Source organism: Mesocricetus auratus, unplaced genomic scaffold, assembly GCF_017639785.1.
Source record: "Mesocricetus auratus isolate SY011 unplaced genomic scaffold, BCM_Maur_2.0 Super-Scaffold_100010, whole genome shotgun sequence".
Lineage (NCBI taxonomy): Eukaryota > Metazoa > Chordata > Mammalia > Rodentia > Cricetidae > Mesocricetus > Mesocricetus auratus.
In genome coordinates, this window is record NW_024429194.1 from 81,209,174 (window position 1) to 81,225,395 (window position 16,222).

General features: G+C 49.7%; 1 protein-coding gene across 6 annotated transcripts in view; it reads left to right on the forward strand.

The window, feature by feature from the left end:
• The window catches only part of Efcab6 (EF-hand calcium binding domain 6), a 185,239-nt gene that overhangs the window by 110,857 nt on the left and 58,160 nt on the right, over positions 1 to 16,222 (forward strand). For all 6 annotated transcript variants that reach the window (XM_040754059.1, XM_040754061.1, XM_040754064.1 and 3 more), the window contains 6 exons: positions 530 to 589; positions 695 to 855; positions 1,532 to 1,696; positions 3,569 to 3,722; positions 11,819 to 11,933; positions 14,836 to 14,969. In XM_040754059.1, the coding sequence (XP_040609993.1) occupies positions 530 to 589; positions 695 to 855; positions 1,532 to 1,696; positions 3,569 to 3,722; positions 11,819 to 11,933; positions 14,836 to 14,969 (789 nt within the window). The remainder of the gene's footprint in view (positions 1 to 529; positions 590 to 694; positions 856 to 1,531; positions 1,697 to 3,568; positions 3,723 to 11,818; positions 11,934 to 14,835; positions 14,970 to 16,222) is intronic.

A 16,222-nucleotide genomic window follows, 5' to 3' on the forward strand; every position in this document is an offset into this window, starting at 1 on the left:
ACACACACCCAAACCTTCCATATAGCCATATAGATGCGCACACACTCAAGCCAGTCATATATATGTGCACATACACTCAAACCTATCGTATGTATCACCACACACAGTCCCAACCCTATGATTTGTATGTAGGCACACATACTTTCTTTATCAACAGCAGTTATGTTGGAGTCTAAATTATGCTGTTTAAAGCATGTTCATCTACCATATGCATTTTGATGGGTTTGGATATACGCTTCTATATATTGCACCCGACTTTGCCTACAAATAAGTTCGTGTTAATGTGTCCCAGTCTGTCATCTTTCATTAAGCCATCACTAGCATTTAACACAGTGAGGTCTGCTACCTAGTTTTAAAGGACACTGCGTATGCTCCTTTGTTATCATCTTGGCATCCAGTTTGTTTCCCTTTCAGAAATTTTGCTCCAGCCTGGACCAGTCAGGCAGAGCCAGCTTTCAAACCAAGCCTGTAGCTTCCTGTTGCTGCACAGGAAGCACTTGTACTGATAAGGCTTCTCTCATTCGTTTAGGTGAGAAAAATGTCCCCCTCTACCGACACCAAGGCACCTCTGCCTGTGGCTTGGGATTCAGTAAGTACCATTAGCCTTCTGCTTGTGGATGCTGTCCCCATGAGCTCTGAGGGTGTCTGTATCCCGGCTTCCAATGCAGTAAATGTATTACTTTTCCTGTGTTAGGTAGAAGAAATGGTGCTTGACGCCATCACCAAGAACCTCCAGACCTTTTACGGCATGCTGCAGTCATATGACCTTGGAGACACAGGGACCATAGCGAGAAATAACTTCAAGAAAGTCATGCGCATATTCTGCCCATATCTATCGAATGAGCACTTTGTAAAGTAAGTTCACAGGTCCTTCACCTCCTGCTTCTCCCCAGCCTGCTCCATGACACTCGTGGATAATTTCGGTAACAGACATTATCTGTTGAGTCCTCACTGAGCAGCAGACTGAGAGTTTACCATGGGTGATTCAGTCTTACCGACACCACTAAAGAGGATGGATAGAGAAGCTGCGTAGTCACTGTGAGGCCCCAGTGAGGCGGGAGACACAGGTTCCAGCAGGGTCCCTGGCTATTCCTCTTTTATTTTCTAAAAAGGATTTATTTTTAAGTGCACATGTGTGTCTCTGTGTATATATATGCATGTGCGAGCACAGTGCCTGCAGAGGTCACACATCTTCCTGGATACTTGAGGTTGGGCTTCTTAATTTTTAGCCTTGGGCTGGAGAGATGGCTCAGAGGGTAAGGGTGCATACAGCTCTTTCAGAGGACCCAAGTTCAGTTCCCAACATTCACATCGGGCTGCTCACAACCGCATGTAACTACAGCTCCAATGCCTCTGGCCTCACTGGGCACCTGCACTTGAAATGCGCTGACACATATATATGTGCAAAAATACACATATATGCACGGATAAATATACAGATACACATCCGCCAACACAGTTTTTAAAAAAAACTCTTAATTTTAGCCTTTCTATTTTTAATGGACATACTCTGATAATTTTCCAACTTCAGACTCTCCAGTAAGTTTCAAGACACAGCCTCAGGAAGGATCCAGTACAAGAAACTTCTGTTGTCCATCGGTATCAGTGTCCCACCTCCCACCTCTCCGTTTTCTGTTCTGAAGGATCAGCTAAGTGAACAAAACGAGGAGCAGGACCCGCCGGATCTTGCTGAGAGGTAACGTCAGAACACAGAAGGGCGTCCTAGCTCCACGGCGCCTCGCTGGAGGAGAGGCTCCTCGGGTATGCGCAGCTGCTCTGCGTCACCAGAGTTGTGATCAGTTAAGAAAGGACAGTGCACTAGATGCTCGTGGTTAGAGCAGGTGGGGCTCTTGCCAGTAATTGAACCCACTTGTGGATTTTAGAAATGAGAGCGGGGGGGAGGGGGGGGGAGACTGGAGAGATGGCTCAGAGGTTAACAGCACTGACTGCTCTTCCAGGGGTCCTGAGTTCAATTCCCAGCAACCACATGGTGGCTCACAACCATCTACAGTTCAATCTGGTGCCCTCCTCTGGCATATAGGCAGAACACTGTGTATGTGATAAATAAATCTTTAAAAAAAAAAAAAGAAAGAAAGAAATGAGAGCGGGATAGTCCCAGAGCTGGGGGAGCTTGCCGAGGTTGTTCTAGTGTTAATAGTCTAGGGCTCTCGCCTCCCAGACAGCTTGACTGCTCTGCCCCTGTGGGCATCCACGCCTCCTCTCTCACAGGAGTTGGAGTCTTCGCCACGGCTTACCGCTGATTGTAAGGCACACCCACTAACACAGCTGACATCTTCCAATGTGACTAGTGGAGTTGTTAAAACGCTAGCCAGATTGAACTGTCTGAACTGTCAGTTACGAAAGAGACCAGACTGATGGATACGCTGGCTTTCACTTCATTTTGAAAAAAATATTGGTTCAGTCTAAGGAAACGATGCCGTTTTAACTACTTGTTCACAGCATGTCGTGAGCCTGCAGGAATGGTAACACCGGGGAGTTGCCATCTTGTCATTTCTCTTTTTCAATGTTCTTGAGCATGGGGTGATGGGAATGCCTTTTAAGAGAAAAACTTAACTGTCTGGCGACATGTCTCCCTAAAGCCAGGAGAATAAATGATGGCAGGTAAGTTGTTCATAGAGCAGGCTTTCCCAGAGGGAAGACTGGAACTTTGCGCTGCATAGCTGTCCCAAGCTGTCCCATTCTTTCTGAAGGGCTCAGGAGACTGTAGGAGATGGGGAAAGAATTATCTTCCAACTACACACCCCCTCTCATAATATACTTGGTGAATTATGTTGGTTCTTCGGTAGTTCTGTGGCAGCTCAGGATAACCATGACTTCTCTGCACGGCCACAGATGGCCTATGACTTCACTCACATAGTTACTACAGAACGCTTTGTCTAACTCGAGGCTTCCCTGTATGCCCTGACTTTGTTTCCCTGGTTCATGAAAGCATTTTGTTTTCAGTCTTACCTGCAGCCCCTTGTGGCGGTGGGGTCGTGGCTGCAGGAGCCGGAAATAGCTGGTCACACTGTAGCCACAGTCTGGGAGTAGAGAAAAATGGATACTGGTGTTCACTTCTTTTTATGCAGTCCGGGCCCCCAGCCAGGAGCACAGTGCTGCTCACTTGTAGTGAGGGTTTTCCCATCTCATTTAGCATAGTCAACACACTCCTGAGGGGCATGCCCCAAACAGTCCCTCCCAGGTATTCCTGGTGTCTTGTTTCTAGGTGATTCCAAACCCTGTCTAACTGACAGCGCTAACCATCACATGGGTCTAACCTCACCCTATTTCCATCAGGCTCTGATTGAGAGCCTCAGTGTGAAGACAGTACTGCTCTTCCTTGATGACTTGTCACTGTGCACACGCAGCAGGACCCTCTGTGTGAACACTGTGCTGCTGAACTGCGGTTCTGGCTCTGCAGCCAGCGAGCACGGAAAGGAAGCCAGTCTCTGATGGGGGCTATAACTCTTGATGAGGGCTGTAAACACCCTTGCTATCATGGGATGCATGGTGAGCAGGCCATGCCGTGCCAGCTGGCGGAGAGCTCAGTGCCTCCTTGTGATTTCAGAACCCAGCCCGTGACGGACAAAACAATGACCAAGGAGGAAGTCATCGACAGACTCAAGCAGTGTATTCAGCAGCAGGACCCGGTATTCAAAAAGCAGTTTCTTAGCATCAGCAAGCAGCCCGATGCAAAGATCGGCCTGGAGGACTTCCGGAAGGTAGGAGCCCATGCCCTGCGGAGCTTCCTTCCTGACTGGATCCATGTGGCCCCTCCCACTACTATACATACTTCATTCATTGTTGCTGCTCATTTATTCTGCATTGGGGGGAAGGGTGCTAGTGTGTAGTAAAAGAATTTACAGGCAGTGCCACCCAAAGACTAGTTTATTTAATCTATTGTGAGGTGAGGAGCACAGGCTGGGCAGCGTGCAGACTCAAGAGCGCAGGCGTGGTTTGTTGTTTGGCAGAACCACTCCATTTCCAGGTGTCGCTCAGCAGCTTCAGAGGATTCCCACGGCCCCAGATCATCAGCTTTGGCAAATTCCTTCCAAGAATATTTCCAGTATGGATATGGCTTGGTTTGGGTATTTAAACCTCTCAAACAACATTTCTTGCTGTGCTGTTGGTCTAGCCATGTGTACCTGGCTCTATGCACTTGGGGGAACTGTGGGGTAGGACCACAGAGCTGCTTGGGCCCCTGCATGCCAGAGAAGGGGCCTCATGATGCTAGGTAATAGATTTGGGATTTGTTCCTCTAGGGGAAAAAAAAACCACTGGCATTGAAACCTGGGAGAGACAGGGTGCTTATGGAACCAGGAGATTTGTATCAGAAAAGCCTCAACTTGAAGGGCCCTGCATGGGCTTTAGGAGTTCATTTACACTATTGCTTAAGATTCCTGCAATGAGCGCTTCAGCCAGCAGTGCTTTGGCTGTTCCTCCGGAAGGCATCTCATTTAATGTGCTGTAGTGGTCGTGTGGACAGGCTAGAAAGCAGTGGAAACAGTTCCCAAGAAGACTACTCACTTGAGTGCCTGCTAGTTCCCTAGTGTCTGCCTCCAGGCCAGGCATCATAAGCAGAGGCCCAAATCAAGAGCTCTTTCTGGTATCTTCAGCCTTGTTCACATTTAGAGCAGTTGCAGATAAAAGCTTTGAACACTGTGCTGTTGTCTTACTTAGGGTTTCTGTCTCTCTGTCTGTCTGTCTTGAAACTATCCTGCACAGTTGCATTCTGCCACTGTCAGTGCAGAAGGGACTCTTGATGTCCTCTGGGTGCCTAGCCAGATTCAGCACTTAGAGCAAAGGTTCTCCTCACTGGGGCTCAGGAAATGCCCTGGGGAACAGCTGAAGCCCATGATGGAGGGTGGGTGAATGAGGGTGGGTGAAGGAGGGTGTATAGGCTTAGCTTAGTGACTGGACTGCTTGTCCCAAAAGCTTCCTGACATCCAGGATGCCTTAGTGGGGTCACCAGCTTTGTTTGGGGTCCTCTGCCCTCATTTCATTGGCCTAAGCCCTGCAAGGCCCTCAGAAGTCTGGACTTACTTCTCTGCATTCCAGCTCCAGCCTTGGCCAGAGAACAGTTAGATTCTCAGGGCAGGTAGCCACACCCAGACTGGTACAGTGGCAGCACACTGGCCACTGACCCTTATCTGGGGCCAGTTGACAGGAGGCTCAGTTTTCTGAGGATGTCAGTTGCGCTCCATGAGTTTTCAGAAGCACTGTACATTTACCAAGGTCCTGACTGCTCATCCCACAGACATGAGAGAAGAGAGTGTGACGTCTGTCTGTGGGCTTGTTTGCTAGGTTCTTTTATGTTCTGTTAATGTTGTGTGATTCACCCTGAGGCTGTTACTTAGAGAGACTTCAAAACACTGAGCTCCTTGTGTATCTGTGTGACTCTGATACAGAGTGAGTGACACTGCATGGCCTCAATGCCATTTGCCTTCTGGTTCCTTTTGGTGACTGTTAGCCTGGTGCTGGTTTTTCTCACCTTTGACTTCCAGACTCACTGGGCACCTACAAGCAACCTCTTGTGGGCACATTTAACCCGCTTCTCATAAAGTGTGGCTGAGCATCTTACCCTTTTCTCTGTCCTGGATGGACGTGGTGGTTCCTTTCCTGCCTGTTCCCGCCTTTAGGTTATTCGACTGCCTCTGTTGTTCCGTGTCCACTGTAATCCCTGTACCAGGTTCCGTTCCTGTAGCAAAGGCTGTGCTGGAGACCACAGCTCACCGCTTGTACCTCACAGCAGTTCAGGACGCTTTAGCACTGTGAACAAAAGTCCTGGAAAGAAGCCGTGTCTGCAGAGACTGGCTGGCTGATTAGAATTCCAGAGACTGGAGTGTTGTGAGTCCAAGTGCTAATGACCTTACCTTGGGTGGGTTACAGCCCCCTGGAACAACCATTCCTTGCCCACCTCCGTGTAGAACTAACATCTTGTGACAAATAGATTAAAACCTTATGGACTCAATTAGTCTAGCAAACGACTGGCTTCTGCCAACCCAAAGGTTCAGTCATGAGTAGCGTCCTGAGTGAGCAGAGTGGCTCCCCATCCCACCCCACCCCACCCTACCCCACCCCATCGGACCCACCAATGTAGCTTAAAGTTGCCTTGATTTACAACTTTCTTTGTTCTATGCAATTATGAAAACTTCATGAACTGCCTCCCTGTAGGAGCATGGGATTTGGGGTGGCCTAAGTCATAGTTGCTGGATCATGGTCACTCAGAATAAACTCCTATTCCTTTAAGATAAGAACTGTGGGTTTTGTGTCAATAGCACGTTGTCATCTATTTTGTGATACTGTTTTCCACATACTTGAATTTTACATATAATCTAAAATCCCGTGGGACATTAGCTTTCGTGCTGTAATTAACCTGTCCATACATATTTACACTAGTTGCATGTCTGTCTGTCACTGTATCCTCCTCCACCTCTCCCTCCTCCTTCTCCCCGTCTTTGCTTGAAATCAGACTCATTTTTTCATCTTGGCCAAAGCTCTCCCTTTGTACATCATTTAATGAGAGCGCACTGGTCACTCATTCTGAGTTTCTGGTGTTTTAGAGTTCCTTACTTTTCTACTTAAGGTCCTGCATCCAGACTGCATTGAGGACACCATGTTAAACTTAGTCAACTACCCGCTAAGGGTTCTCTGAGCTGTGATAATTTTCTAGACTTTCCTTGCCTTGTTATTATTATTTCCACTGTTTTTGAGGACCATGGCTAATTTTTTAAGTATTCCTGATCAGGATTGATTTCAACTAAGTGCGCGCGCACACACACTAAACTACTAACTATTCCAGTTTTGGTAGAAGGCCTAAGCTTGTGGGTTTAAGAAACTCAGAAGTAGGATAAATACAAAATCAAAGACAAGGTGCTAAAAAACCCAGATCAAAGAGCAGTGTGAGCCTTGCTCCAAGTGGCTACCCAACTGTGAGCAGTGTGAGCCTTGCTCCAAGTGGCTACCCAACTGTGAACAGGAGTGATGGAGCTCAGGGATGATGGTGAGAGTGGGCACAATCAGAGCCTCAGCGGCTTGGAACTTTGTGTCCCGTCTCTTTAACAATGGAGACAAATGGACTTCTTCAGCTTAGAGGTAAAACAAAAGGAAGGCAAACCTAAGCTGACTCACTGCAGCACCTGCCATGCTGCAGGAAGTTCCCCAGCGTAAGGAACCAATGATGCTGTGAAGACTCAGCTGTCCCCCATGAGGGATAAAGAGCAGAAGTGTCAGCAGGAAATGCCTGGTGGTTAGAGCACTTGCCATGCAAACATGAGCACTGGAGTTCACATTCTCCCAAATCCCACATTAGTGCTGTGTAGACATGGCCACCTATAATTTCTGCCTTGGCCAAGGCAGGCAGATCTCTGTGAGTTCAAGGCCAGCCTCATCTACAGAGCGAGTTCTAAGACAGCTAGTGATGCACAGAGAAACCCTGTGTTGAAAAAACTGACAGAGAAAGATAGAGACAGAGACACAGAGAGAGACTCTGCCTCAAATAAAAGGAACTGGGGACTGGAGAGGTGACTCAGAGGTTAAGAGCATTGACTGCTTATCCAGAGGTCCTGAGTTCAGTTCCCCGCAACCACATAACCATCTGTAATAAGATCTGTTGCCCTCTTCTAACCTGCAGAGATACATGCAAAAAAAAAAAAGGACTTAAGGATAGTTCCCAGTATCAGCCTCACACACATACCACCCCCCACCCCGCCTCCAGCCCCCACACACTGCACATGGGAATGGAGAGCAGTTGGCTAAGTGTGAAAGGCTACTCTTAATTTACAGAATGCACAGGAATGTTTGAGGCTAAAAACTGCAACCTTGCCTTGGTGAGTTTACTATATATGTAAATAAAGACAAACAGCACAGCAGAAAAGACAGCAGGGGCCCCAGTGGCTTCTGGGATTCTGCTTTGTGTGTGGAGTGATGCAATGTCCTCTAGCTCAGCAGTTCTCAGCCTCCTAGCTCTATAACCCCTCAATACAGTTCCTCATGTTGTGGTGACCCCAACCATGAAATTATTTCATTACTACTTAATAACTGTAATTTTGCTACTGTTATGAATCATAGTGTAAATATCTGTGCTTTTCAATGATCTTAGGCAACCCCTATGTTAGTGTCATTTGACCCTAAAGTGGTCGTGGCCAAGAACGACTACTCTAGATGGACTATGTAAATTTGTAATTTCAAAAGAAAACACCAGACAGAGGTGAAGCAAGCATGCCACATATGCAGATGTGTCCATTCTGTCCCAAGCAGAAAGGCCTGGGTCCCCTCAGCCACTGTCTTTGGGCATCTGCATTCAGAGTACCAAAAGCCCCACAACAATTTAATAAGTTATGTAGGCCCAAGAAAGGCTCTCCACAATGAAGTCTGTCCCAGACAGGGCACAGGGGCTGGCAAGATAGCTTAGTTGATGAGGCCCTTGCCTGGTGGTAACCATGAGGACTGAATTTGATTCCTGGACCATATGAAAGAGAAGAAACAGGGCAGCACACTCTTGGAACTCCCTGGGATTCACTGATTAGCCAGTCTACCCTACTTTGTTAGCAAAACCAACACACACACACACACACACACACACACACACACACACACACACACACACACACCAAGGGAGAGAGGAAGGAAGAGATTCGATCCTAGTTTGTCACTCTTCAGCGGACCTTCAGGAGTGTGTCTCCCACAGAAGCCAGAGTTGGCTGGATAAAAGGTTTTCAGTCTGTTCACCAGGCTGTGGCTAAGGACAACTGCCTGGGAGTTGCTGGCAGGTGCTGAGGATAAGTCTTCTGGATTAGCTGCTGTTCATTGCAGAGGAGAGGAGTACAGGGCTTCTCAGCTTGCCAGCGAGGCCCTGCTTGCTACGTGGTGCTCTGTGCCCCTGGGGAACTGCACACCCAGCCCAATGGACAGGCTGAGTAAGGCTCCACGTGTTCCTAGTTCTTCACAACCCTCCAGGCTGGGAAACATTTGCCTGCAGACATTTTCTTCCTCTCCATTGCATATGTTTTTATGAAAGGACTAAGCAGGAGGACTTGGCAATGAATAATTCATGTGTGATTGTTTTCAAAATAGCAAGTTATTTTTCAAAGTGAGTAACCCATCTATTCATTCCTGAGACCCATTGCCTCTGGGTGCTTCTGTGTGGGCAGCAGACTTCTACCTAAACAAGTCATTGCACCCCATGCTTTAAATGAGGCAAAAGGCTCCTCCACAGAGCTGGGCCTGGGAACACAGGCAGAGGAGAGTGCAGATGGTGTGGGCTTCCCAGTAAGGCCTTGGAATTCATTCCCTCTCCTCAGTAATGGCATAATCCCTAGTCCTGCAGTCAGCACACTATGGCCTGTTCACTGTCTCACACACACACACACACACACACACACACACACACACACACACACACACACACTCTCTCTCTCTCGTGCACACATGATATCAAGGCCAGGCCCCACAAACCAGGAAGGATGTATCAGCTATCTTCCCACTGTTCAACTACAACCCCCTGCATCCTCTTCCCGTGTGCCAGAAAGGAGGGGTGACAGCCCTGTGGCCTGTCCTTGCTCAAAGCCACATCTAGCAAGAGGTCCAACATCTACAGCTGAGTCAGGAGGAAGTGACTGAAAGCTCTACACAGTGCCCACTGGGGAAGGGAGGAGAAACTGCTTTCTGAAGTCTCTGGGGAAGACAAGGACATGTGAAAAATGACCTGTTCATGTTCCTTAGTGACCTCCTGCATGCTTCCATTTGGTGGGGGTCACATGACATTTGTCAAGACTCTAGCTAGCCTTCCCTGTGTGGTCAGTTAGGATTTGTATAAGGACCTCTGAATTCCACAACAGGCAGCTCCCTCTCCCCCTGGGTGTGTACAGTCTACTAACTCCCCATTCTTTCCCTAACCTGGTTTCTTACTCCAGCAATGTGAAGTGGTTTATGGTCAGAGCCAGGTTTGACCCCAGCCCTGCACTCCCAGGTCAGGTGACCAGGGCAAGTCAGTAGCCTCTGTTTCCAGGTCTTCGTCCCAGGGTTCTGAAGAGTCCTTTCCCTGAACTGCTGATGGGGTGAAATAGAGGGTGCCACGGAGGCTCAGCACAGTGCATGGCTTGCAGCTAGAGAGCAGTGTCACCTAGTGAGGGTGATGGGTGGGGTCTAGCCCTGGCTCATGCCTGTCCTCTAGACGTCTTCACTGGCCCTCTGCCCTGGGCTTTGTGCAACGCCAGAACCATGTGACGGTATCAGTTTATGTCACATCTTCCCCATACTGTGTGATCCTGAGAAAAGGGGGGCACCATACCAGGTTCCCCGGATACATCTTTGCAGTGCCATGTCTCAAGGCAAGCTAAAGGGGCAGTGGCCGCAGGCTCAGTGGGCCATATAGGACATTCAGATGACAGTCCTCAGAGCCTAGGAGCTAGTGCCTCCTAGAGCGCCTGCTTCCTCCTGATGCCCCATGTCAGCTGCTCCTGAAAGAGCAAGACACCCAGGAACACAGCTGGCTAACCTGATGTCTATGCCATGGCACCTGGTCTATGAACTTTTTCCCTGTAACTGACCAGTGCAGGGCACCATGGGGAGAACAGCACAGATTGCATTGTGTCCAGCTGGTGACCCTGGACCTTCCTGGGAGTGAATTTCTTAATTTTTTTCCTGATTTTTCAAGGCAGGGTTTCTCTGTGTAGCTTTGGAGCCTGTCCTGGAACTTGCTCTGTAGACCAAGCTGACCTTGGACTCACAGAGATCCACCTGTCTCTGTCTCCCCCAAGTGCTGGGGTTAAAGGTGTGTGCCACCGCCCAGCTTCTGAGAGTGAATTTCAAGAAAGCTGATACTCACGTGCCACCAGGAGTGGTTTCCCCAACTAGTCACACATCCACTGTCCCACGGTAGCTGGGCTGCAGACACACCACCGTTCCCTACAGCCTTACTCTCGGCCTGCAACAAGCCTTCAACGAGCTGCCTGTGGCTCTGTCCCCAGTGAGTTCAGCCATCCTGCTAGCTGCACCATTCTGTTCTGAAACTGGAGTCTGCCACCGTTGTTGAGCAGGGCTCTAATCTCAGACCGTGAACGCCATCGATCAACAAGGACTGTGTCTTCTGTCCCCTGCACTGACCCCCAGCACTCCTCTGTGGGAGGCACCCTCCAGGCAGACAGCTTCTGGATTGTCTCTGACCACCCATTGGCAGCAGCTCAGCCAGTCGGTGTCCCCTAGGAAGGTGGCTTTGGGACAGTTCTGTCCCAGTGTTACACAGAGACACGAATTTGCTGTTGTGTTTCCCCAACCCACGGCATATACAAAGGTGGGGCAGGAGGGTGTGTCTGTGTTGGAGTGAAGGGTCCAGAAACCATCTTTGAGTGGGCTCACACAGGGAGAGGAAAGATGGGGCCTGCGGGTGCCCTCCCAGCAGACAGACAAACAGCTTTCATGGTGAAACTTGAGGGACAATCTTATTTTCCCTTCCATAACTGCCTTTATTGTGCCTTTGACTCCTGGAATAGATGTGAATAAAAAGCTAGCTTATGAGACCCAGAAGCCGCTAGAGAGACGGGAGAGAGCTGGGCACCTTGTCTGGCAGGGTCTTGGCAAAGGGCAGTTGAGCTGACTGTGTGTGAGTGTCATACTGCCCACGTCCTTTGTTTACTCACAAGCCCCAAACAGGCCTGTGCCTCAGTCTGGGGACACAGGAGGCTGGCCCCACCCTCAGCAGCCCTGGGCAGGGTGGGGGGCATACAAGTAATAATGACTGCTGGAGTGTGTGGAGGAGCAGTGGGATGCAGGGCAGACACCCTAATGTCTCTCTCCCTCATGCCCTCCTCCCTGCTAGGTCCTGGAGGAAAGCGGGATGCCTATGAATGACAGCCAGTATGACATGCTGATCTCCAAGATAGGCTACAAGAAGGAAGGCATGAGTTACCAGGACTTCACCTCAGGATTTGAAGGTAGCTATCTGGCAGGTGCTCGTGTATCTTGCTACGATGGGGCCAGATGGCACCACAGCGACTTTAGCCAAGAGGCGGGAAGCCATCTTGGCCAAATCTTATCTGTGTTTCAGCCATTTCACTAAGAGAACTTTGTGAGCGGAGCACAAACTTAGATGTTCCCAAGAGTGCTTCCCCAGATGGTCCCCAGACCCACCTCACAGCCTTGAAGACTTTCCTCCATAAAACAATGGTCATCTGAGGGCCGGGGATGTAGCTCAATGCACGCACTCTGGCCTGGCACGCACAAGGCCTGGGTTCAAACCAGCAATACTGGGGGAAACAAACCCTCACACACAAAACCAAAGGATGGGCGTATGTAATTAGCAATGCCACCCACAGGTGAGTGTCGTTCCTCCCTCTTCACAGGTGGGGACACAGACATTCTAGAAGAGTTAGTGATATACCCAAGATCACCCAGGCATGTCCTTAAAAAGTTGGGAACGAGGTTTTGTGTCATGCGGTAAGACAGGGCAGAGTCAGCTCCTTGGTCACCTGTGCCTCCTGCTCTCTGACAGGTGAAGGCAGACAGTATCATCTCTCAAGAGCGCAGGGAAAGCTGGGCCTTTGACCATTTTAACGTTCCAAGACTGTCACCTTCTCTTTGCCTCCAGTGCCCAGCACAGCTACCACGTTCATGGGTAGAGCCCCAGGAGCTCACTGCTCATTGCTACAAGAAACCTCCAGGGTGACTGGCTGGGCAGCTCTAGTGACCCTGTGTAGTAGAATATCATTTTAAAGTGTGTGACTCTTGTTTATGCTGTGGAACATTTGTTTAATGATGGAAGGTGTGTGACTTTTGTTTATGCTGCGTTTGTTTAACTCTGTGAAGCTGTGTTACTGTGCCTGTCTAAAACACCTGGTGGTCCTAATAAAGAGCTGAACGGCCAATGGCGAGGCAGGAGCAAGGGTAGAACGGGCTGGCAGGCAGAGAGGATAAATGGGAGACATGAGGAAGGAGGACATCAGGGGCCAGCCACCCAGCCAGCCATGGAGTAAGCTTAAGATTTATAGAAGAGGATAGGAAAAGCCTAGAGGCAAAAGGTAGATGGGGTGATTTAGTTAAGAAAAGCTGGCTAGAGGGACTGGAGAGATGGCTCCAGAGGTCTTGAGTTCAGTTCCCAGCAACAACATGATGGCTCACAACCATCTACAATTTAATCTGGTGCTCTCTTCTGGCAGAGCACTGTATGTGTAATAAATAAAAAAAAATCTTAAAAAAAGAAAAGCTGGCTAGAAACAGGTCAAGATAAAGTCAGGAATTCATAAATAAGAATAAGCCTCTGTGAGTGATTTACTTGGGATCTGGGTGTTGGACTCCCCAAAAGAGCCAAAAGAAAATATTTTGAACAATAAATCTGGGCACATGTCCCTTTCGCTGTCACTGGCCTTTAGGGGTGACTTTGTTGCCTCTGGAGAGTGTGCCCCAGGCAGCACCTCTACCTGCACACCAAGAGACAGGGCCCTACTCCTGTGGGGGTGGGGAGGCACTGGGCAGCAGGGATAGCTTAAAATGCTATCACCTTCTTCTGTCTGCCTTGACACCCTTGAAGGAAAGAATCCCTATGGCATAGCCACTGGGCAGGTGCAGCCCTCTCTGGGCATGATGAATAGGTCATTTGCCCGAGCCCTGAGCTGGAGGAGTGCTGTACCCACTCTCCCTTCTTGCCTTTCCTTTCCTTGGTCTATCCATGCTATTTTGAGTAGCCTGATGTCCTCTACTAACACCCTACAGGGTCAGAGCTTCAGGAAGGGAAAGTCATGCTTAGGCAGACACACAAGCACATGCTCGTGTGTGTGTGTGTGTGTGTGTGTGTGTGTGTGTGTGTGAGAGAGAGAGAGAGAGAGAGAGAGAGAGAGAGAGAGAGAGGTGGTCATTGTGGAGGGTCAACTGCCAAGCAGTAACCACCCCTACTTTGAGGTGGAAAAGGAAGTTATGGATCCCTGTCCCCACCCTGCTCACCTCCCAAAGACCCCATTGTTACTGTGTGTAGCAGGATGACCCCAGCCTGGTGAGCATGAGATGAGTGAGGAGGCTCTAATTGTCCACCAAGCCCTGGAAGTCCTGGTCATGCAGTCCTGAGTGCTGCCTAGAGCAGCCAGGGACCTGTGAGCCCCATCTCTAGCACCCCATATACCTCCTCGAACTGAAGGGGGCATGAAAATCTAGTTTTTCATGTAGTTGGAAGGATCTAACTCTGGGACCCCTCCCTGAGTTGCTCTGCCACTCTTACGGGATAGGTAAGGGGGCTTCTTTGCAAGGGGCATGTCCGCTGGTGATGTAGCAAGCTCAGAATCTGAGCACTCACACAGTTCCACGCCATCACTCACCAAACAAGTGCTGCGTGCTACCCCTATGCCATCCCCTCTGCCCAGTGTTGGGCTGGCAGATTGATTCCCTGTCCAGAGTCCCCTGCAGTCCAAGACTGTGAAGTCTGTGCTGTTGCCCTGGCATGATGGTATCAGTGATGCTCCCCCAGCAAGGACACAGTGGTGAGGAAAACCTGCTGAATTAATGAGCAGGGACCAATTCATACCCTGCCCTTAGGACATGATTCCACAGAGTAACAAAGAGGCAGAAGTCCTCCTCTGGCCCTGGGAGTCAGGAGATGAACCAGGGAAGGACAGAATCATGAGACAGGTGTACACACCAAGGTGCTAAGTGTCATGTGTCCTCCTGGTGTAGAAACTCGCTCCCTTTGAGATAAGAGCCTTTCTAAGACATGTTGGGGGAGGCAAAGAAGGGATCCTCACAGCAGTCTTATCCACTCACATGGAGTCTTATCCAACAGGTTTCAGAAGGGAAGCAGACACGGGGTTGGGCAATGAGCTAATGGAAGTCTCCCACTTGCTGCCCTTTCAGACACTAAGCTGAGTGGACTAGAAACGGTCCCACAGCAGTCACGCACTGCCTCAAAAACAAATTTGGATGACCGCTTCACATCGGCTGAAGAATGCCTGAGGCTCTTCCCTAAGAAGCTGAAGGAGCTGTTCCGGGTAACATGTGATATACCAGAGCTTCTCTAAGTTTCTGCCCTGGTCCCCACCCCACAGCTCACACATTTGTGAGTTCTGGTATCCAATCAGATATAGCGGCTCCAGGGACATACAGAGACAGGGACTGGCCTGGACTGGACTGGGCAGCCTAACTTTGAGGCCCCACCCTGCTGCAATGCCCAGTCAACACTGACGGTAGCATAAGGAGTCCCTCTTCTCAGGGGGCATGGCCACCCACGGGACAGTGGACTCAGGATCCTGCACACACCCATGTGCACTTACTCACTCACCAAACATTGCATGCTCACTGCATACCCGTGTCTGTACTGCATGTGTGAGTACCCTGCCTGGAGTCTTCTCTTGTCCAAGACACAGACAGTGGGTGGCCACTCATGGACATTGTGCCTGGCTGCTGACGGGGACTTGGTAGAGTACTGTGGAACAACAAGGCAGAGCCCTTTAAGGTAGACTACCCAGAGGAGGAAGGGGGCCTCTGCTCCAACTCTGGAGCCCAAACCAAATGCTCGACCTTCAACCTGACCACTTGGCTGGCAAGGACAATTGTACCAGCGTGCTGGTACATTTCTGTGGCGGCATCTCTGCAGGTCCAGGCCTTTTCACTTACATCCCATTCCTTTAAACAGCAAGATGGAGCAGACCCGCAGGAAGACGGCACGTTACCTTTCTACCCTCCTCATTTTCCACTGCACAGTCTGCATCTAACCTAGCAGGGTGCTCCATCCACACGTCTCTGGTCAGTCACCTGCTTCACTCCAGCTGCTCACTCTGGTTCTGCTCTGGCGTGGCCCCCATCTCCTCTGCACTTTCTGTCCCCTTCCTGGGCAACCCCCCCTTTACTTTGGGACAGCTTTGACCACCTCATCTTCCTGTCCTCCTTAAGCCCCCACACGAGCCACATGGATCTGCTAGCCCTCGGGGTAGCCAGCCTGTATACTGTTGTAAGCTGCTTGATCCAGAATCCCCATCATTCCTTCACCACTCCCCACAATACCGCAAGTGGCTGCCACCTGCTTGCCACACAGGGTATCAGTGCTTAGTTGGGGAATAAGTGAAGTTTCACATCATGTGCCAGCTGGTGAACGCATGTATTTGTTTTATTCTCCACCCACCCTATGGAGTGAGTATTGGGGAAACCAATGGTCAGAGATGGAAAATTACCCAAAGCCCAACATCTGTTGAGTGCAATATCTAGGATCTGGAGTGCATCTGTTCAGGTGCAAGGCCTGTGTGGT